Source organism: Mastigoproctus giganteus, chromosome 11 (assembly GCF_048544385.1).
Source record: "Mastigoproctus giganteus isolate SK-2022 chromosome 11, ASM4854438v1, whole genome shotgun sequence".
Taxonomy (NCBI): Eukaryota; Metazoa; Arthropoda; class Arachnida; order Uropygi; family Thelyphonidae; genus Mastigoproctus; species Mastigoproctus giganteus.
The window spans coordinates 7,448,716-7,470,715 of NC_143585.1; the positions used below are offsets into that span (position 1 = coordinate 7,448,716).

At 42.2% G+C, this 22,000-nt stretch overlaps 1 protein-coding gene across 1 annotated transcript in view; it reads right to left on the bottom strand.

The window, feature by feature from the left end:
• LOC150077673 (uncharacterized) overlaps positions 1 to 22,000 on the bottom strand; it is a 372,161-nt gene that overhangs the window by 18,397 nt on the left and 331,764 nt on the right. The window contains exon 4 of the mRNA XM_090384710.1: positions 14,126 to 14,271. Coding sequence (XP_090240836.1) covers positions 14,126 to 14,271 — 146 coding nt within the window. The remainder of the gene's footprint in view (positions 1 to 14,125; positions 14,272 to 22,000) is intronic.

Below are 22,000 nucleotides of genomic sequence, written 5' to 3' on the forward strand. Positions count from 1 at the left end.
ATGTCTCTGATATCCCAACAATATCTGCCTATGATGTTTTAACCAGCACTTCAAATTCATTAAATTTATTTAATATATACCCCTAGCATTGGTGTACATGCACCTGTTATTACTCTTCGTTACTTTAACACAGCCCATGTATTTACTTGTTTGATGACTCCCAACAGTTTCTGAAATCCCCAGCAACTTGCTTTCTGGGATGCTGCTTATTCCAATAGGAGCAGTTTTGTTTGTTTTGTTTTGTTTGTTAGTTTGTTATTTGGTTTTTAGGAGCATTAGCAACTAAGGCCATATTGCTCCGGGATATGAGGTGGTCATTCCCTGACCTTTCCGCATCCTCCATATTTGGTGGTGACGGGCTCGAACCCCGGTCTAATCAAGAAGCGTGTGCTACGCACTGCTGCTCCTTCCCACCTGGCTACGGAGGCGCAATATAATAGGAGCAGTGCAAGAATCACTTCCACCTCTGCCTGGGGCTATGGTTAATCTATTAGTCTGTGAATCCCCCCCCCTCAGCTAGCAGTTTTCTGACCCACCTAACATTGCGTCGATAGCATCAGCAAATATTCTTGCACCCTTTCTATTTAAGTGTATCCCATCCCTGTAGAAGCAATCTCTCCTCGTAACAAGCACAGACCATGCTGAGAAAAATTCTACCCCACGACCCTTGCACAATCTCTCCAGGGCCAAATTTATTGACAAGGCTCTTGTCATATACTCCCTCCTATCATGTCTGGGCAGGATTGCAGACACTTTTAAATTAAACCCTAACTCGTGACTTTTTTTCACCACTGACCTGTACTTGTTAAGTAAATCCGCAAATTTTCTACACTTAATGTCATCAGTGCCAATGTGTACAACAGGATAACCACTATCTTTCTTTTCCCACACAACCATCCCTTCATCCATAGCAGTTATGGTATCAAAAGCAATGTCAAAATTATTTGCTACATGCAATTTCTTATTACTATGTCACCGTATCCAATTAGGTTGATCAGACATGATTGCCCCTTAACAAATCCATGCTGTGACTGAAGTATAACTGCATCCCTGTCTAAATGATCCTGCATTACTTCTTTTAAGTGAGTCCATTATTTTCCCTAGAACAGAAGTCAAGCTAAGAGGTCTGTAATTGCTCCTGTCACTTTTGATCCCTCTTTCTGAATTGGGGATACATTTGCTCATCTCCAATCCATGGGGAATCCAAGAATGCTCTCATAATCGTGGCTAAAGATTTACTTATCTCTTTTGCTGCCTCTTTTAATATAACTGGATAGGTCATCCACCACAGGTGCCTTTTTTATATTTGGTTTCAACAGTTTCTTGCTCTCACTTTCCTCTCCATTATCACATAATCATTCAGCTCCCTGTTAGAATGTCACACTTCTGGCATTCCCATCTCTAAAAAATTCCTCATGTGGGAATATAGATGCAAAATAACTATTCAGTTTTTCAGCAACCCAAGCAGGATCTTCAATAGCTTATTCACTCATATGTAGTGAACTAATGTGATTTATTCTCTTATCTTCCTTCTAGTGTTTAAATAAGTAAAGAAGACTTTGCTGCTTTTCTTTGTCAGAGATTTCTCATAATTTGCCTCAGCTTGCCTACCTCCTCTGTGACTTGATTGCAGACTAGTCATATCTGCTGTAGGCATCTGGTTATTTATATGCCTCCCATACATTTTTTTTCTCTGCCACAAGTCTTATCAGTTTATCCGACATCCATTTCATTCTGTTTGTGCTGCTTCCTTTTGTGTATTTATATCATTGTTTAATGTGTGTAAACAATGTGTAAGCTGAATGGGCATGTGAGGTGAAGCAATATCCTTTATGCTACTCCACTGCATCTACCCAAGAAACACTGCTTTTCATTGTGATGAAACATTGCTTTTCATTGTGATGAAAAGTAGTGTTTCTTGTGACCAAAGTGACCTTTTGTGATGGTGATATTAGCATTAGCATTAGTTGTTGTTGTTGTTGTTGTTTGGTTTTTAGGAGCATTAGCAACTAAGGCCATATTGCTCCAGGATATGCGGTGGTCATTCCTTAACCTTTCCGCATCCTCCGTATTTGGTGGTGACGGGCTCGAACCCCGGTCTAATCAAGAAGCGTGTGCTATGCACTGCTGCTCCTTCCCACCTGGCTACGGAGGCGCCCCTTTGCATTAGTAGAGGCATTTGATGCAAGAAAGCAAGCTTATGCAGCATCAGCCAAAAAAAAAAAAAAAACCCACTTCCACTTCACCCCTCTGTTCGTTCAAAATACCTGTCCAGCTGAGTCTTAAACTTATTTAGGCTATCAACCTCCACTACAAGGGATGGAAGTCTGTTCCACCAACCAACCACCCGCTGGCTAAAGGCAAATTTCCGCACGTCTCTCCTACATCTGTCTTTCCTCAATTTGAATTTATGCCCTCTCAGGTGATTATTCTGAGCTAGAGGAAGAATCCCATCAGCATTGAGCATGCTCAAACCATTCAAGGCTTTATACACCTCTATCAGATCACCTCGCTGGTGCCTAGTCTCCAGACACTGTAATTTGCAAAACTTAAGCCTTTCTTCGTAAGAGCACCCCTTTGTTCCATTCACTAATCTTGTTGCCCTTCTCTGTACTCGTTCCATCAGCTCTACATCCTTCTTGAAATGAGGCCTCCAGACCTGTATACAGTACTCTAGGTGTGGCCTGACCATTGCCTTATACAAGGAATAATCACCTCCTTATCCCTGCTGGAAAAATTCCTGTATACACCTCTGGCATTCCCCTCGCTGAATAACTCCTCATGTGTGAATGTCGATGCAAAATATTCATTTAGTTTGTTAGCTACCTGAGCAGGATCATCAACAGTTGACCCATCGATATCAAGTGGATCGATCTGATTCATCCCCTTCCTTCTAGAGTTTACATAAGTAAAGAACTCTTTGCTGTTTTTCTTCACATCCCTTGCCAAGGATTTCTCGTAATCTGCCTTCGCCTGCCTAACCTCCTTTGTAACTTGGTTACAGATCAACTTGTATCTGTCATAGGCTTCTGTGTCACGTTTTAATTTGTATGTATCCCATGCATTTTTCTTCTCTGCCATATGCCTCATTAGTTCATCTGACATCCATTTAGGCCTAAACCTTGAACAATATTTCTTAGTTGGTATGTAAAGCCTAGTAGCTTCCAAGGTAAGTTCTTTGAATGCTTCCCATTTTGAATTTGCTGTTGGTAACATCATCAGTTGGTCCCACTGTATAGAATTTAAATACTGTCTCAGTCCATCGTAGTCGCCTTTACGAAAGCAATACCCCTTCCCTTTATCCCTAATGGTAGTTACCTCTTTGAGTAAATCCCACTTCAGAACACTGTGATCTCTGCCACCTAGTGGTTCATTTATCCGTAGATTCTTAATGCATGAAGAATCACTACTGATAATCAAATCAAGAGTATTACTCCCTCTAGTTGCCTCCCGAACATGCTGATGTAGAAAACAATCATCCAATAAATCCAAAAGCCTTGCTAGTGTGTGAGTGACCAGCCCCCAAATTCCAGTCAATATCTGGGAAATTAAAATCCCCCATTATAAGACTCTTTGATTTACTGGCCCACTCTATTTCTCTGTACAGTTTCTTATTATACTCATCAGAGTCATTAGGCCTACAGCACACTCCTACTCTCAATTTTGAGAGTAGGAGTGTGCTTTGAGGGCGCTGACTCTATTTAAAAGTTACAGCTGACAGTTACAGGCTCCGCAAAAACGATAAGTGTTTGCCTTTTATTTACATGATTGTTGTTTTATATTGTACTTAATACGTAGTCATATAGTTATAGTTACGCTGGTTATTTTTTATTTTAATTTAGATAAAGAGTTTTTGTGGATTTTACTTACGATAGGTAAAACCGTTATTTTTGTTCGATTTTTGTAGCCATTGTTTTTGTATATAGGGAATTCAAAGTTTTTGTAGGGAATTCAAAGTTTTTAATTGAGGTAGCTCTAACGCATAATTATATAGTAATACGCTTCACTGTGTCTATTTCATAGTTTCTATTCAAATACTACTGACATTTAATTTATTGATTTTATTAATTTAAACTACCATGCCCCGAACTAGAGCAGCAAAGCAACGGGCACAAAGTGGCAGGAGTGTTGTGACTCGGGAGAGAACTGAGGGGGGCGATTCTCCAACGCGTCACAGCCTAAAAAAATGTGCAACTTGTGAAATGTTTGCCGAACTCTCTGGAACGGAACATGATATTGCCATGGGGGATGTCTTTGTGTGTGCGCGATGTAAGGAGTGTAAGGAAATCAGGCGACAACTCAGCGTTGTTATGGGCCTATATGAGAGTTTGAAGGACAGGGTGGATGCCCTCGAAGGAAATAAATTGAGGGGCCCATCAAGCTCTCAGCTGCCCACATCAACGCCAGAGCTTGCACTTGGTCATCACGCAACACAGCGGCAACCCCCAAGGCAGAATGCGCTGGTCCCACAGGAACTATTAGTTGTTGGTGACTCTATTGTCAGGGAAACGGGGAACATGCTATGTAAAAAGGATAGGTGGAACAGGACCAGGGTATGTCTGCCAGGGGCAAAGGTTGATGACGTTGTAGAGCGGATATCATCTTTCAAGGGCACAAAAGGTGATATAGTTGTACACGTTGGCACTAATGATATTAAGAGTAGGAGACCGGCAGAATTACTCAACAAGTACAGGTCACTGTTGAAAAAAAGCCGAGAATTAGGGGTGAATTTGAAAGTGTCTGCAATTCTGCCCAGACACGATAGGAGGGAGTATATGATGAGAGCCTTGTCGATCAATTCGGCCCTGGAAAGATTGTGCAAGGCTCAAGGGGCAGAATTTTTTTCAGCCTGGACTGTACTTGTTAACAGAAGAGATTGCTTCTACAGGGATGGGATACACTTAAATAGAAAGGGTGCAAGAATATTTGCTGATGCTATCGAGGCAGTGTTAGGTGGGTCGGAAAACTGCTAGCTTGGGGGGATACAAAGACTAATAGTTTAACAGTAACCGCAGGCAGAGGTGAAGGTGATTCTTGCACAACTTCTATTAGAATAAGAAGCGACCTGGAGCGAGGGGTGTTGGGGGTTTCAGGGACGGATGGCAGTCATCCTGGAATAGTTGGGTATATGGGATGTGTTAGGGTAACAAGGAATAGGCATAGGAGCATGTATGCTTGCATGTATACCAATGCTAGAAGTATAGTAAATAAATTTGATGAATTTGAAGTGTTGGTCAAGACATCAAAGGCGGATATTGTTGGGATAGCAGAGACGTGGTGTCACAAAGATATAAGGAATGCAGAACTGGAATTTGGGGAGTACAATGTGTACAGAAAGGATAGACAGGACAGAAAGGGAGGAGGTGTTATGCTGTTAATTAAGAAAAACATAAAATCAAAAGAAGTGCATCCAGTTGATATAGATGGACAGTGCACTGTTGAGTCAGTTTGGTGTGACATAAGCACTGCAAAAGCAAAAATAAGAGTAGGAGTGTGTTATAGGCCTAATGACTCGAATGAGTACAATGAACAATTGTACAGAGAAATAGAGTGGGCCAGTAAATCAGAATGTCTTATAATGGGGGATTTTAACTTCCCAGATATTGACTGGAACTTGTGGGTTGGTCACTCACACACTAGTCAGACTTTTGTGGATTTATTGGATGATTGTTTTCTGCAGCAGCATGTTCGAGAGGCAACCAGAGAAAGTAATACTCTTGATCTGGTTATCAGCAGTGATCATTCGTGTATTAAGAATTTGCAGATAAAGGAACCACTAGGTGGCAGTGATCACAGTGTGCTGAAGTGGGATTTACTCAAAGAGGTAACTACCGTCAGGGGTAAAGGAAAGGGTTTTTGCTTCCGTAAAGGGGAGTACAGTGGTCTCAGACAGTTTTTAAATTCTGTACAGTGGGATCGACTGACGATGTTACAAACAGTAAATTCTAAGTGGGAAGCATTCAAGGAATTAATCGTGGAAGCTACTAGACTTTTCATACCGATGAAGAAATATTGTTCAAGGTTTAGGCCTAAATGGTTATCAAATGAACTAATGAGACTTGTGACAGAGAAGAAAAATGCATGGGATGCATATAAATTATCAGGTGACGCAGAAGCCTGTAGCAGATATAAGCTAGTCTGTAATCAGGTCACAAAGGAGGTTCGGCAGGCAAAGGCGGATTACGAGAAATCTTTGGCAAAAGATGCTAAGAAAAACAGCAAGGATTTCTTTACTTATATAAACTCTAAAAGGAAGGGGCTGAATATGATTTGTCCACTTGACATCGATGGTTCGAATGTTGATGATCCTGTTCAGATAGCAAACAAACTGAATGAGTATTTTGCATCTACATTCACACGTGAGGAATCATTACAGTTTGAAAATGGAAGAAGGTCATCAAATTGTAGCAGTGTGCTTAATGATTTTGTAATAACTGAGAGCAAAGTGGAGGAGAAATTGTTGAAGTTAAACATAAGAAAGGCACCTGGGGCGGATGGGATCTATCCAGTTATATTAAAGGAGGCGGCAAAGCAACTAAGCAAACCCTTAGCCATAATTATGAGAGCATCCTTGGATTCAGGGGAGGTTCCCACGGACTGGAGATGTGCAAATGTATCCCCAATTCACAAAGGAGGTTCGAAGGGTGACACGAATAATTACAGACCAGTTAGTTTAACTTCTGTTCCGGGTAAAATAATGGAGTCACTGGTTAAAGATGCATTGCAGGATCATCTAGACAAGACTGCAGCAATAATTCAGACACAGCATGGGTTTGTTAAGGGAAAGTCTTGTCTGACAAATTTGATTGGTTATTATGATGTGGTCACAAAGGAACTGGATGCAAAAAATAATTTTGATATCATATACTTGGATTTCAGGAAAGCTTTTGACACTGTTGCGCATGGAAGACTACTGTACAAATTGGAGCAGAATGGTATTAAGGGTGGCTTAAAGGGGAACAGGTATCCTGTGTGTTATCAGACACTCAGCCTAAAACACTGATGGATCCAATATCTCTCTATTACAGAAGATTTAGGAGAAGTCCGGTTGACCTGCCTCCCTAAAATCCACTCATGGACAACTTCTCGATGGTAAGCCCTGTTACGTCACTTAGGTGGCAACGAACGTGTAGAGTGGTTCTCTTCAAGACGCTTGGTCAGCGTGAAGAGGAAAAGACCAAACCCTCCAGCACATGAAAGCACGACGAAACAAATGGCCCTCAGTCCCCAGCAGCTTTCACTCTCCCTCTTACGGCAGCGAGAGGATCAGAGTGGAAGCAGAGGGTGCTAAGAATCTCTGGGTACGACCAGGCTGCCATGCACGGAAAATGAACTTGGCCTGTTATAACGTAAGAACACTCATCGGTGAAGACAGGATATTAGTGCTGGAAAGGGAATTGGAAAATGTGAATTGGAATATCATCGGTTTGGCTGAAACAAGAAGAAGAAATGAATCACTTATAAGTTTACCAAGTGGAAATCTGCTGTACACCAATGGAAACAGTGAAAGAAGTGAAGGTGGAGTTGGGTTTCTGGTCCATAAAGATTTTAAAAACAACATTTTGGAATTCAAAAGTACATCACCAAGAGTGTCAAGACTAATACTCAAGATTTCTAAGAGATACAAGCTAAAGATTATAATGATTTATGCACCAATATCGAGCCATGAGGATGAAGAGGTTGAAGAAATGTATACAGAAATGGAGAGTCTTCTAGATGACCAAAAAACCCACTACACTATTATTATGGGAGACTTCAATGCTAAGGTTGGAAAAAGACAAAACAGCGCAGAAAGGGGAACAATAGGAAATTTTGGAATTGGTGAAAGAAATGAAAGAGGTGAAAGACTTGTGGAATTTGCAGAATCTCAAGGATTGTCAGTAATGAACACTTTTTTCAAGAAAAGGGTGAACAGAAAGTGGACATGGAAGAGTCCAAATGGATTAACTACTAATAAAATCGACTTCATCCTCACTAACAGAAGATATATTGTGAATGATGTTACTGTCCTGAATAAGGTAAATGTTGGAAGTGATCACAGAATGGTAAGATGTACACTTGATATAGATGTAGGAAAGGAAAGGAAAAAACTGACCCGAGTAAATAATACAAAGGTCTTTGAGATAACAGAAGAAGAGAAAAAGCAGTATGTACTGGAACTTAAGAACAAGTATGAGCTTCTCCAGACTGCTGAGGACCAAGATATCGACGAGGAATATTACAACTTTTTGAAAGTGATAAAGCCCAAGAAACCTATAGGGAAAAAGAAATCCAAAGAAGAAAAAATTAGTCAAGAAACACTTGTCATGATGAACCGAAGACGACAAATGAAAAGCAAGAAAAACACTGACAGGGAGAAAATTGAGTATACTGAGTTATGCAAAGCCATTAGAAAGAGACTCAGAGAGGACATAAGAAGATTTAACACAAGAAAAGTAGAACAAGCATTAAGGGAAAACAAAGGAATTAAATCAGCAGCCATGAGCAGTAATACAGAAAGACAAATGATACTGAAACTGAAGAATAGCGATGGTGTACTTATAAACAGCAGAGAAGGCATAATTCAAATAGCAGAAGACTACTATAGAGAATTATACAAGGAGCAGGGGAATGATGCCAGCAGTGGGGAAGATGGATTGCAAAGTAGCAACACATACGACATACCCAATATTCTTCCTGATGAGGTAGAACATGCATTGAAGAAAATGAAGAATCAGAAAGCCCCGGGGGAAGATGAAGTTACTGTAGAGTTGTTAAAATTGGGAGGAAGAGACATAACACAAAAACTGGCAAGGCTCTTCACAAAGTGCATTAGAAAAGGTGTGACACCTAAGCAGTGGAATAATGCAATCATAGTTTTGCTGCATAAGAAAGGAGATAAATCAGAAATTGGAAATTATAGACCAATTAGCTTGCTATCCCACATCTACAAGTTGTTCACAAGGGTCATTACTAACAGATTAGACAGAATACTTGATGAGAATCAACCGAAAGAGCAAGCTGGCTTTAGGACAGGATTCTCAACTATGGATCACCTTCATGTAATATCACAGCTAATGGAGAAAGCAAATGAATATAAAACACCATTATGCCTGGCATTTGTGGATTATGAAAAGGCATTTGACTCCATACAGCATAAGGCAATGTTTCGGGCACTGGAAAGACAAGGCATTGATACCCCATATATTATGATTTTGAAGAAAATATATGAGAGTGCTACCTCCTTTATTAGACTAGATAAAGACAGTAGGAAATTTAAAATTGAGAAAGGAGTTCGACAAGGAGACACAATATCTCCGAAGCTGTTTACTGCTGCCCTTGAGGAAGCTTTCAGAAGATTAGACTGGTCGCAGAAAGGAGTCAATGTGAACGGAGAGTACCTAAACCATTTACGATTTGCAGATGACATTGTGGTCATTAGCCACGATCCCAACGAATTAGAGGAAAATCTTAATCAGTTATGCACAGCTAGTAAGGATTCTGGACTAAAGATGAATATGGCTAAAACAAAAGTAATGATGAACAAGTATGCCACAGAAAGGGAAATAAAGATTGAAGGAGCAGTAATTGAAAAGGTGGAGTCATATACTTATCTGGGACAAGTCATTAGCTGTAATAATGATAAATGGCTGGAAGTCAAGAGAAGAATAAATTTTGGATGGATAGCATTCAGGAAATATAGTCACATACTGAAGAGCAATATCCCAGTTTGTCTGAAACGTAAAATAATGAACCAATGTATACTCCCCACCATGACTTATGGAAGTGAAACTTGGGCACTCACCAAAAGAATGGAAGAGAAGCTGAGAACTACACAGCGAAGAATGGAACGAATCATATTGGGAATCAGACTGTTAGATAAGAAGAGAAACAAATGGATTAGGCAACAAACTCAAGTAAAGGACATTCTTATCAAAACTAAAGAACTAAAATGGTCCTGGGCAGGACACATAGCTCGAAGACATGATGACAGATGGACTAAGAAAATAACAGAATGGTATCCAAGAGGAGCTAGAAGAAAACCTGGAAGACAAAGGCGGAGATGGATAGATGAAATTCATGAGTTTGTGGGTAGTAAATGGATGGCCAGTGCTCAAAACAGAAGGAACTGGAAAGTTGCTGGAGAGGCCTTCATCCTGCAGTGGATTGAAAATGGCTGATGATGATGATGGTATTAAGGGTAAGTTGCTACAATGGATAAAAGGATGGTTAAGTGGGAGAAGACAGAGGGTGGTAATCAATGGGTGCTGCTCTTCGTGGACTAATGTTATTAGTGGAGTCCCACAGGGTTCGGTGTTGGGTCCACTGTTGTTTTGTATATTTATCAATGATATTGATGAAGGTATATCAGGCTTAATGTCGAAGTTTGCAGATGACACGAAGGTTGGCAGGGTTGTTAATGACAGTAATGGCAGTGTGCTACTGCAACAGGATCTAGATAATTTGGGCAGATGGGCTAAGAAGTGGCAACTGAAGTTTAACCTTGACAAATGCAAAGTACTGCATATGGGTAGAAGTAACCCCAGAGAAACGTACCAACTGTGTGGTACTACACTTAAGGTGGTAGAAAATGAAAAAGACCTGGGAGTAATTGTGCAGTCAGATATGAAGTTTTCTGAGCAATGTAGACAGGCTGCTAGGGCAGGTCATGGGGTTTTGTCAATGATATATAGGAATTTTGCTAGCAGGGAAAAGGAGGTGATTGTCCCTCTGTATAAGGCAATGGTCAGGCCACGCCTTGAGTACTGCGTACAGGTCTGGAGGCCTCATTTTAGGAAGGATGTAGATTTGCTTGAGCGTGTACAGAGAAGAGCAACACGATTGGTGAGGGGAATGAAGGGATCCTCTTACCAAGAGAGGCTTAAGTTCTGCAAATTGCAGTGGCTGGAGACTAGGCACCTGCGCGGTGATCTGATTGAGGTCTATAAGGCCTTGAATGGGTTGAGCACGCTGAATTCTGATGGGATCCTCCCACTTGTTCAGAATACGAACCTACGGGGACATAAGTTCAAATTAAGAAAGGATAGATGTAGAATAGATATGCGGAAATTTGCCTTTAGCCAGCGGGTGGTTAATTGCTGGAACAAACTTCCATCTGTCGTTGTGGAAGTTGATAGGTTAAATAAATTTAAGGAGGAACTGGACAGGCAATTGGAGGGTATGGTGTGATTTTTTTTTTTTTTTTTTTTGGCTGATGCTGCATAAGCTCCTACACTTGCTTTCTTGCATCAAGTGCCACTACTACTACTACTACTATTTTGATCTCCCAATGCTTATGTCACACCAAACTGACTTGACACTGCACTGTCCAGCGATGTCCACTGGCTTCACTTCCTTGGATTTTATGTGTTTCTTAACTAATAGCATAACCCCTCCTCCCTTCCTATCCTGTCTATCCTTTCTGTAGACATTGTACTCCCCAAATTCCAGTTCTGCATTCCTTATATCTGTGTGACACCACATCTCTGAAATCCCAACAATATCTGCCTTTGATGTTTTGAGCAATACCTCAAATTCATCAAATTTAATTACTAAACTCCTGGCATTGGTGTGCACGCAAGTATACATGCACCTGCTCTTCCTCTTAGCCACCCTAACACAACCCATGTGTTTACTTGTACCCCCATGATTCCCAGCAGTCTCTGAAATATCCTGCATCTTATTTTCCAGGCTGCTGCTCTTTCCAATAGAAGCAGTGCAAGAATCACTTTCTCCTCTGCTAGTTGCTACTGTTAATCTATTAGTTCTTGTATCTCCCCAATCTAGCAGTTTTCCGACCCACCTAACACTGCCTCGATAGCATCAGCAAACATTCTTGCACCCATTCTCTTTAAGTGTATCCCATCCCTGTAGAAGCAGTCTCTCCTGTTAACAAGTACAGACCAGGCTGAAAAAAATTCTACCCCTTGAGCCCTGCACAATCTTTCCAGGGCCGAATTGATCGACAGGGCTCTCATCATATACTCCCTCCTATCGTGTCTGGGCAGAATTGCAGACACTTTCAAATTCAACCCTAATTCACGGCTTTTTTTCATCAGTGACCTGTACTTGTTAAGTAATTCCGCCGGTCTCCTACTCTTAATATCATTAGTGCCAATGTGTACAACTATATCACCTTTTGTGCCCTTAAAAGATGATATCCGCTCTACAACGTCATCAACCTTTGCCCCTGGCAGACATACCCTGGTCCTGTTCCACCTAACCTTTTTACAAAGCATGTTTCCCGTTTCCCTGACAATAGAGTCACCAACAACTACTAGTTCCTGTGGGACCAGCGCATTCTGCCTTGGGGGTTGCCGCTGTGTTGCGCGATGACCAAGTGCAAGCTCTGGCATTGGTGTGGGCAGCTGAGAGCTTGATGGGCCCCTCACTTGTAATCCTTCGAGGGCATCCACCCTGTCCTTCAAGCTCTCATATAGGCCCATAACAACGCTGAGTTGTTGCCTGATTTCCTTACACTCCTTGCATTGCGCACATACAAAGACATCTCCCATGGCAGTACCATGTCCCATACCTGACTGCTCTGCAAACATCAAGCAAATAGTGCATCTTAAAAGGCTGTGATTCAGAGGGCAACTGCCCCCCTCAGTTCTCCCCTGAGCCACAGCATTCCCATTAGCTTGAGCCTTTTGCTTTGCTGCTCTGGTTTGAGTCATGATTTTGATTTACTTTCAATAAAATTTCAATTTCAGTACAAAATTAAATCCTAAACTTTTATCCCAACACAGTTATAACGCTATATTTATGTTTCAGTAACGAGTGTTATCTACGAAATATTTATGTTTCAGTAACGAGTGTTATCTACGAAATCCCTTTATATACCTTCCGTATAAAGTTATGTATTAATTATTTATTTTTACTAATTATTTATGTTACGTCACCTAAGTGGTTATATGTATAGTTAAAAGTACAATTTAATTGCCAATGAACTTCAACAAGATTAATAGATTTTACTGATTAATTTTTGCATAACAATGTTGGCTATTTACGAACGGTAAACATGTGGATTTGATACCCTTTCCGATACTAAGTAATACCTACAAAATCTCTATCTAAGTTACTTTAAACTTAAGTACCGTAAATAGGAATATAAAGCTACTCTAGAAAATAAGTTAATATGTCAATTAAAACTAATAAAGCAGAAAATAAATCAGAAAAAACTTCTCTGTTCGAAGAGCGGCAGAAAGGCACGTCCGCACAGGCAACTCTCGTCGACAACATATCATATCATAACAATGAAAGTATAGTGCATTTTAATGATTTGAATTGGTAACTAATACAATTTACACTATAAAAACGACCTTTCAGAGAGTTATATAGCAAAAATTTCAACTCCCAAGGTAGTGGAACGAATTATCAAAAAACAATGTGTTATTGGGTTCACATAAGATATTTTCGTGATGTGATGGTAACAGATTAATATTGTAAAGCAGGGTACACTGTATTGTATAGCTATGCACGTGGTTTGAAATGCAGTATTTATGAATGTTTAACCTTTATTTTTTGAAATTAATGTGTGAAATTTGATTTTGTTTTTACTTGAAAAAAAAAACTCATAAACCCAGGAACTTGTAAAGCGAGAACTGCCTGTATTTACTTGTTCCATGATGACTCCTAGCAGTTCTTGAAATCCCCAGCTACTTGCTTTATGCTGCTCATTCTAATAGAAGCAGTCCAAAAATCACTTTTGCCTCTGCCTGTGGCTACTGTTAATCTTTTAGTCCATGAATCCCCAGAAGCTAGTAGTTTTCCGACCCACCTAACACTGCCTCGATAGCATCAGCAAATATTCTTGCACCCTTTCTATTTAGGTGTATCCCATCCCTGTAAAAGCAGTCTCTCATGTTAGCAAGCACAGACCACACTGAAAAAAATTCTACCCCATGAGCTTTGCACAATCTCTCCAGGGCTGAACCGATTGACAAGGCTCTCATCATATATTCTCTCCTATCGTGTCTGGGCAGAATTGCAGACACTTTCTAATTTAACCCTAAGTCGCAACTTTTTTTAAACATTGACCTGTACTTGTTAAGTAAATCTGCAGATTTCTTACTCTTAAAGTCATTAGTGCCAACATGCACAACAATATCACATATAGCTTAGATCAACCTGTTTATCTCTTTACCTGTTTCTCTTTATCTGATATAAATACTGCTTTTGTTTGATCTGGTTTTTTGGAAGGTGATCTTGGTGAAGTTGAGGTAGCAGAGGAGGCTGTAGTTATCTCCTTTTGGTGTCCATCCCTTGCATTTATATCAGGTGGCAAAATTACTGCAATGAATAAAAAATAAATGGTGAATGAAAATCAGAATTACCTTAATAAATTATACTTTTATCATACTTCATACTTTTATCTTAATAAAATACATTATAAGTCATCTGTTTACCTAACACATTCATACTTCATACTTTTATCTTAATAAAATACATTGTAAGTCAAGTCTGTTTACCTAACACATTATGTTTAAAAAAAATGAGTAAAAATTAAAAAAAAAACAGACAAAATGTATTTTAGAAGTTTAAAAATCAAAACTGGAAAAGTACAGTTAGTAAATAACTGTTGATGATATGGCATATTAAAAACAATATTTGGCTGTCTCTATTTTAGTTAACTGAATTATTATTGAATTAAGTGATAACCTGATACCCATTTTGATATTAAGCACATGAATTAAAAAGAAATATCTATAAATGATTAATTTTAATTTTTATTTACCATACAGATATACAAATACATACATACAGATTTCAACATAGGTAAATAAAGGAAAGGAAAATCAGATATAAACATAGATACATACAAAAAAGCCTAAGTTCACAGAGGAATTTATTGTAGCTTAAACACAGAGCGTACAGATAAAGCAGAAATATATGAGCTTTCGGCTATATGGTAGCCTTCGTCAGAATTAAAATACATGAATGGCAGTTGGAATGAAGATGTGCACTGCCAGGTGCGTGAGACGCGAGGTTTAATTGTTTGTTGACGTCTGTGGCTGTGACGCATGATGACGTGGCCAGCGCTTGTCCAATGACAGAACTACTGACTCTGTGATCGGGTTGACTTGGTAACCACTGTTCCTGTTTAAGGATTTATCCGAAGATTTTATATTTAATGATTCCAACCAGGTACGCTTTAGGTAATGGTGGGATCTGTCTACCACCACGACATCGCGGTGTGGGTCGATGTTGTGGTGGGTTGTCCAGACATGTTCGGCAATAGCTGAGTGTTCTATATCCGCTAAACGGATCGCTCTTTTGTGCTCCGAGAGACGTTTCTCGAGTCGACGTCCAGTCTCTCCGAAGTAGCAGCTGGTGCAGTCACGGCAAGAGATGCGGTAGACTAAACCGCTCTGCAGAAGGGTGGGGACAGGTGTTTTCACGTTGGAAATGAAAGAACGCAGTTTCCTGCCTGGGAGCTGGATGCACTTTATTCCGTGCGTTCTCAGGATTCTGCCGATCTGTTGTGACAGGTTGGGGTAGTATGGGATGAATGCCCTTGTGGATGGCTCGTCACTGTTGGTGTTGTAGCTGGTCGTCACGATGTCACGTGTCTGTAGATCACACCTGTCGAGGACGTCAATGGGGTAGCCACACCTCGTAAGGTCTACTTTGACCCTAGTGACCTCTTTGCGTCTTTCATCAGCGGAGCTGGAGTGTGTCCAGGCGCGAGTAAGCAAGGTTCGGGCCGTGGAGAGGAGGTGGCCTCGCGCGTGTGCTGACCGGAAGTTGGCAAACTGGCCAGCACACATGGGCTTACGATAAACTGTAGTCCTCAGGTATGTGCCTTCACGTCGGACAAGTGTGTCTAAGTATGGTAAAGAGTTGTTCGACTCCAGCTCAATCGTGAATTTTATGAAGGGCGATAGTGAGTTGAGGTATGATAGAAGTCGCTGACCTGAGTCTCTAGGGATGACCACGAACACATCGTCAACATAGCGACACCAAAAGGCGATGTGATCAGGTGCGTGTGCAAACGCACGTCCCTCTAACTCCTCCATCACGATGTTTGCTGTGACTGAGCTGACCGGGGAACCCATGGCCGTGCCATGTATCTGCTGGTAGACTGAGTCATTAAATATGATCGCACCCCCTGTTAAGCACAGCCTGAGGGCGGTGGAAATGTCATCGGGTGTGAGACCAGTTCTTTCGTTGAGGGTTCTATCATTGTCCAAGAGTTGTTTTGCACAAGAAATGGCAAGTTCCACAGGGATGGAGGTAAAGAGCGATATGACGTCGAACGATGCCATAACTTGATTCTGCGAGATGGATACAGTGCGAATCCTCTTTATGAATTCAACACTGTTGGAAACGGTGTGGGTGGTCTTGCCAACCAGAGGAGAAAGAAGTCTCGAGACAAATTTAGACAACTCGTACGTCGGTGATCCACAGCAGGATACAATTGGCCTCAGTGGTGTGTCTTCTTTGTGCACTTTCGGTAGGCCGTAAAACCGTGGGATCTGACATCCGGAAGCACGGAGGTGATTACGGGTTGACTGTGTGATCTTCCCTTGTTTCAGCCAACTGTTGACTAGGATATTCACCTCTGATTCCCATCGTTCTAAAACTCTGTTGGGGTTGATGGTCAGGGGTTTGTATACAGTAGTATCCCGTAAAAGTAGTAGCGCTTTCGCCATGTAATCAGTGTGATCCATTACAACCGTACGGCGGCCTTTGTCTGCCGGTAGAATGACGATGGACGAATCCTGTTTCAATGCCTTGAGGGCAGAGAACTGTGTACGGTTGAGGTTAGAAGAGACGGGGCAAGCACGGTGTAGAACTGCTGCAGTCTTCAAGCGGATTGTGTTGGCTACATCTTCTGGGAGGCGTGATAAGCTGGCTTCCACACCTAAGGCGATGTCGGTGATCGGCGGGTGCTTAGGAAGAACGGCAAACGTCATGCCAAGAGTCAATAAGTTTACTTGGTCCGCAGATAACTGTTTGCTGCTTAGGTTCAATACGAAGTCCGTGGAATTAGTGAGAGGGGTATTACATTGGCTGCGCAATTGACGGGATTCATTAATCAAATTACAAAACTTACGTTTCTGTCGGGTACAATAAAGATCTGATTCTCTGATGGCCTGGTGACATAAAGTGTTGACCACATCGGTGTAAACGGGATCGGGAATCAGAGTCTTAAGGTCGGCTAGTAGGGTTGCCTTGCTCGCTGAAGCACGTTGTATGTCATGATGGAGGCAGCCGATCCATATACGTAGGGTTTTGAAGCCGAAGTTCCGACAGGCACGTCTCATGCGCTCATTAGAAAACAGTTGTTTGTAGCGAAACCCTTTCGGTATAATCTCGTTAGCTTTGCACCTATGCGCAAACCTCAGGTGTTGTCTACTACGGGCTATGAAGATAAAATCTTTCTGTAGTCTCACGACCATGTCGTATGCTGGTTGGCCAAGAATAGTACGAACATAACGAAACAGGCCTACGCGCTCTGGATTCATTGAGGAATTTATTGTAGCTTAAACACAGAGCGTACAGATAAAGCAGAAATATATGAGCTTTCGGCTATATGGTAGCCTTCGTCAGAATTAAAATACATGAATGGCAGTTGGAATGAAGATGTGCACTGCCAGGTGCGTGAGACGCGAGGTTTAATTGTTTGTTGACGTCTGTGGCTGTGACGCATGATGACGTGGCCAGCGCTTGTCCAATGACAGAACTACTGACTCTGTGATCGGGTTGACTTGGTAACCACTGTTCCTGTTTAAGGATTTATCCGAAGATTTATATTTAATGATTCCAACCAGGTACGCTTTAGGTAATGGTGGGATCTGTCTACCACCACGACATCGCGGTGTGGGTCGATGTCGTGGTGGGTTGTCCAGACATGTTCGGCAATAGCTGAGTGTTCTATATCCGCTAAACGGATCGCTCTTTTGTGCTCCGAGAGACGTTTCTCGAGTCGACGTCCAGTCTCTCCGAAGTAGCAGCTGGTGCAGTCACGGCAAGAGATGCGGTAGACTAAACCGCTCTGCAGAAGGGTGGGGACAGGTGTTTTCACGTTGGAAATGAAAGAACGCAGTTTCCTGCCTGGGAGCTGGATGCACTTTATTCCGTGCGTTCTCAGGATTCTGCCGATCTGTTGTGACAGGTTGGGGTAGTATGGGATGAATGCCCTTGTGGATGGCTCGTCACTGTTGGTGTTGTAGCTGGTCGTCACGATGTCACGTGCAGAATCCTGAGAACGCACGGAATAAAGTGCATCCAGCTCCCAGGCAGGAAACTGCGTTCTTTCATTTCCAACGTGAAAACACCTATCCCCACCCTTCTGCAGAGCGGTTTAGTCTACCGCATCTCTTGCCGTGACTGCACCAGCTGCTACTTCGGAGAGACTGGACGTCGACTCGAGAAACGTCTCTCGGAGCACAAAAGAGCGATCCGTTTAGCGGATATAGAACACTCAGCTATCGCCGAACATGTCTGGACAACCCACCACGACATCGACCCACACCGCGATGTCGTGGTGGTAGACAGATCCCACCATTACCTAAAGCGTACCTGGTTGGAATCATTAAATATAAAATCTTCGGATAAATCCTTAAACAGGAACAGTGGTTACCAAGTCAACCCGATCACAGAGTCAGTAGTTCTGTCATTGGACAAGCGCTGGCCACGTCATCATGCGTCACAGCCACAGACGTCAACAAACAATTAAACCTCGCGTCTCACGCACCTGGCAGTGCACATCTTCATTCCAACTGCCATTCATGTATTTTAATTCTGACGAAGGCTACCATATAGCCGAAAGCTCATATATTTCTGCTTTATCTGTACGCTCTGTGTTTAAGCTACAATAAATTCCTCAATGAATCCAGAGCGCGTAGGCCTGTTTCGTTATGTTCGTACTATTCTTGGCCAACCAGCATACGACATGGTCGTGAGACTACAGAAAGATTTTATCTTCATAGCCCGTAGTAGACAACACCTGAGGTTTGCGCATAGGTGCAAAGCTAACGAGATTATACCGAAAGGGTTTCGCTACAAACAACCGTTTTCTAATGAGCGCATGAGACGTGCCTGTCGGAACTTTGGCCTCAAAACCCTACGTATATGGATCGGCTGCCTCCATCATGACATACAATGTGCTTCAGCGAGCAAGGCAACCCTACTAGCCGACCTTAAGACTCTGATTCCCGATCCCGTTTACACCGATGTGGTCAACACTTTATGTCACCAGGCCATCAGAGAATCAGATCTTTATTGTACCCGACAGAAACGTAAGTTTTGTAATTTGATTAATGAATCCCGTCAATTGCGCAGCCAATGTAATACCCCTCTCACTAATTCCACGGACTTCGTATTGAACCTAAGCAGCAAACAGTTATCTGCGGACCAAGTAAACTTATTGACTCTTGGCATGACGTTTGCCATTCTTCCTAAGCACCCGCCGATCACCGACATCGCCTTAGGTGTGGAAGCCAGCTTATCACGCCTCCCAGAAGATGTAGCCAACACAATCTGCTTGAAGACTGCAGCAGTTCTACACCGTGCTCGCCCCGTCTCTTCTAACCTCAACCGTACACAGTTCTCTGCCCTCAAGGCATTGAAACAGGATTCGTCCATCGTCATTCTACCGGCAGACAAAGGCCGCCGTACGGTTGTAATGGATCACACTGATTACATGGCGAAAGCGCTACTACTTTTACGGGATACTACTGTATACAAACCCCTGACCATCAACCCCAACAGAGTTTTAGAACGATGGGAATCAGAGGTGAATATCCTCGTCAACAGTTGGCTGAAACAAGGGAAGATCACACAGTCAACCCGTAATCACCTCCGTGCTTCCGGATGTCAGATCCCACGGTTTTACGGCCTACCGAAAGTGCACAAAGAAGACACACCACTGAGGCCAATTGTATCCTGCTGTGGATCACCGACTTACGAGTTGTCTAAATTTGTCTCGAGACTTCTTTCTCCTCTGGTTGGCAAGACCACCCACACCGTTTCCAACAGTGTTGAATTCATAAAGAGGATTCGCACTGTATCCATCTCGCAGAATCAAGTTATGGCATCGTTCGACGTCATATCGCTCTTTACCTCCATCCCTGTGGAACTTGCCATTTCTTGTGCAAAACAACTCTTGTACAATGATAGAACCCTCAACGAAAGAACTGGTCTCACACCCGATGACATTTCCACTGCCCTCAGGCTGTGCTTAACAGGGGGTGCGATCATATTTAATGACTCAGTCTACCAGCAGATACATGGCACGGCCATGGGTTCCCCGGTCAGCTCAGTCACAGCAAACATCGTGATGGAGGAGTTAGAGGGACGTGCGTTTGCACACGCACCTGATCACATCGCCTTTTGGTGTCGCTATGTTGACGATGTGTTCGTGGTCATCCCTAGAGACTCAGGTCAGCGACTTCTATCATACCTCAACTCACTATCGCCCTTCATAAAATTCACGATTGAGCTGGAGTCGAACAACTCTTTACCATACTTAGACACACTTGTCCGACGTGAAGGCACATACCTGAGGACTACAGTTTATCGTAAGCCCATGTGTACTGGCCAGTTTACCAACTTCCGGTCAGCACACGCGCGAGGCCACCTCCTCTCCACGGCCCGAACCTTGCTTACTCGCGCCTGGACACACTCCAGCTCCGCTGATGAAAGACGCAAAGAGGTCACTAGGGTCAAAGTAGACCTTACGAGGTGTGGCTACCCCATTGACGTCCTCGACAGGTGTGATCTACAGACACGTGACATCGTGACGACCAGCTACAACACCAACAGTGACGAGCCATCCACAAGGGCATTCATCCCATACTACCCCAACCTGTCACAACAGATCGGCAGAATCCTGAGAACGCACGGAATAAAGTGCATCCAGCTCCCAGGCAGGAAACTGCGTTCTTTCATTTCCAACGTGAAAACACCTGTCCCCACCCTTCTGCAGAGCGGTTTAGTCTACCGCATCTCTTGCCGTGACTGCACCAGCTGCTACTTCGGAGAGACTGGACGTCGACTCGAGAAACGTCTCTCGGAGCACAAAAGAGCGATCCGTTTAGCGGATATAGAACACTCAGCTATTGCCGAACATGTCTGGACAACCCACCACGACATCGACCCACACCGCGATGTCGTGGTGGTAGACAGATCCCACCATTACCTAAAGCGTACCTGGTTGGAATCATTAAATATAAAATCTTCGGATAAATCCTTAAACAGGAACAGTGGTTACCAAGTCAACCCGATCACAGAGTCAGTAGTTCTGTCATTGGACAAGCGCTGGCCACGTCATCATGCGTCACAGCCACAGACGTCAACAAACAATTAAACCTCGCGTCTCACGCACCTGGCAGTGCACATCTTCATTCCAACTGCCATTCATGTATTTTAATTCTGACGAAGGCTACCATATAGCCGAAAGCTCATATATTTCTGCTTTATCTGTACGCTCTGTGTTTAAGCTACAATAAATTCCTCAATGAATCCAGAGCGCGTAGGCCTGTTTCGTTATGCCTAAGTTCACAGTTATAATAATAATTATCCAAAAAAAATTATAATTTTTTTGAAATTATTTATATTAGAATTATATAAATACATGTTTATATAGGCTAGCCTTGAGATCATGATTTTATACAGAGTATATATATATATCTGAGGAGGTTATATTTGGAAAAAACTCTTGTGAATGCAAAATTCACAAACATCAATACTATTAGCCTATCATAAAGGAGGTTTGTTTGTTTGTTATTTGGTTTTTAGGAGCATTAGCAACTAAGGCCATATTGCTCCGGGATATGCGGTGGTCATTCCTTGACCTTTCCGCATACTCCGTATTTGGTGGTGACGTTTGGTGGTTTATATAGGCTAGCCTTGAGATCATGATTTTATACAGAGTATATATATATATCTGAGGAGGTTATATTTGGAAAAAACTCTTGTGAATGCAAAATTCACAAACATCAATACTATTAGCCTATCATAAAGGAGGTTTGTTTGTTTGTTATTTGGTTTTTAGGAGCATTAGCAACTAAGG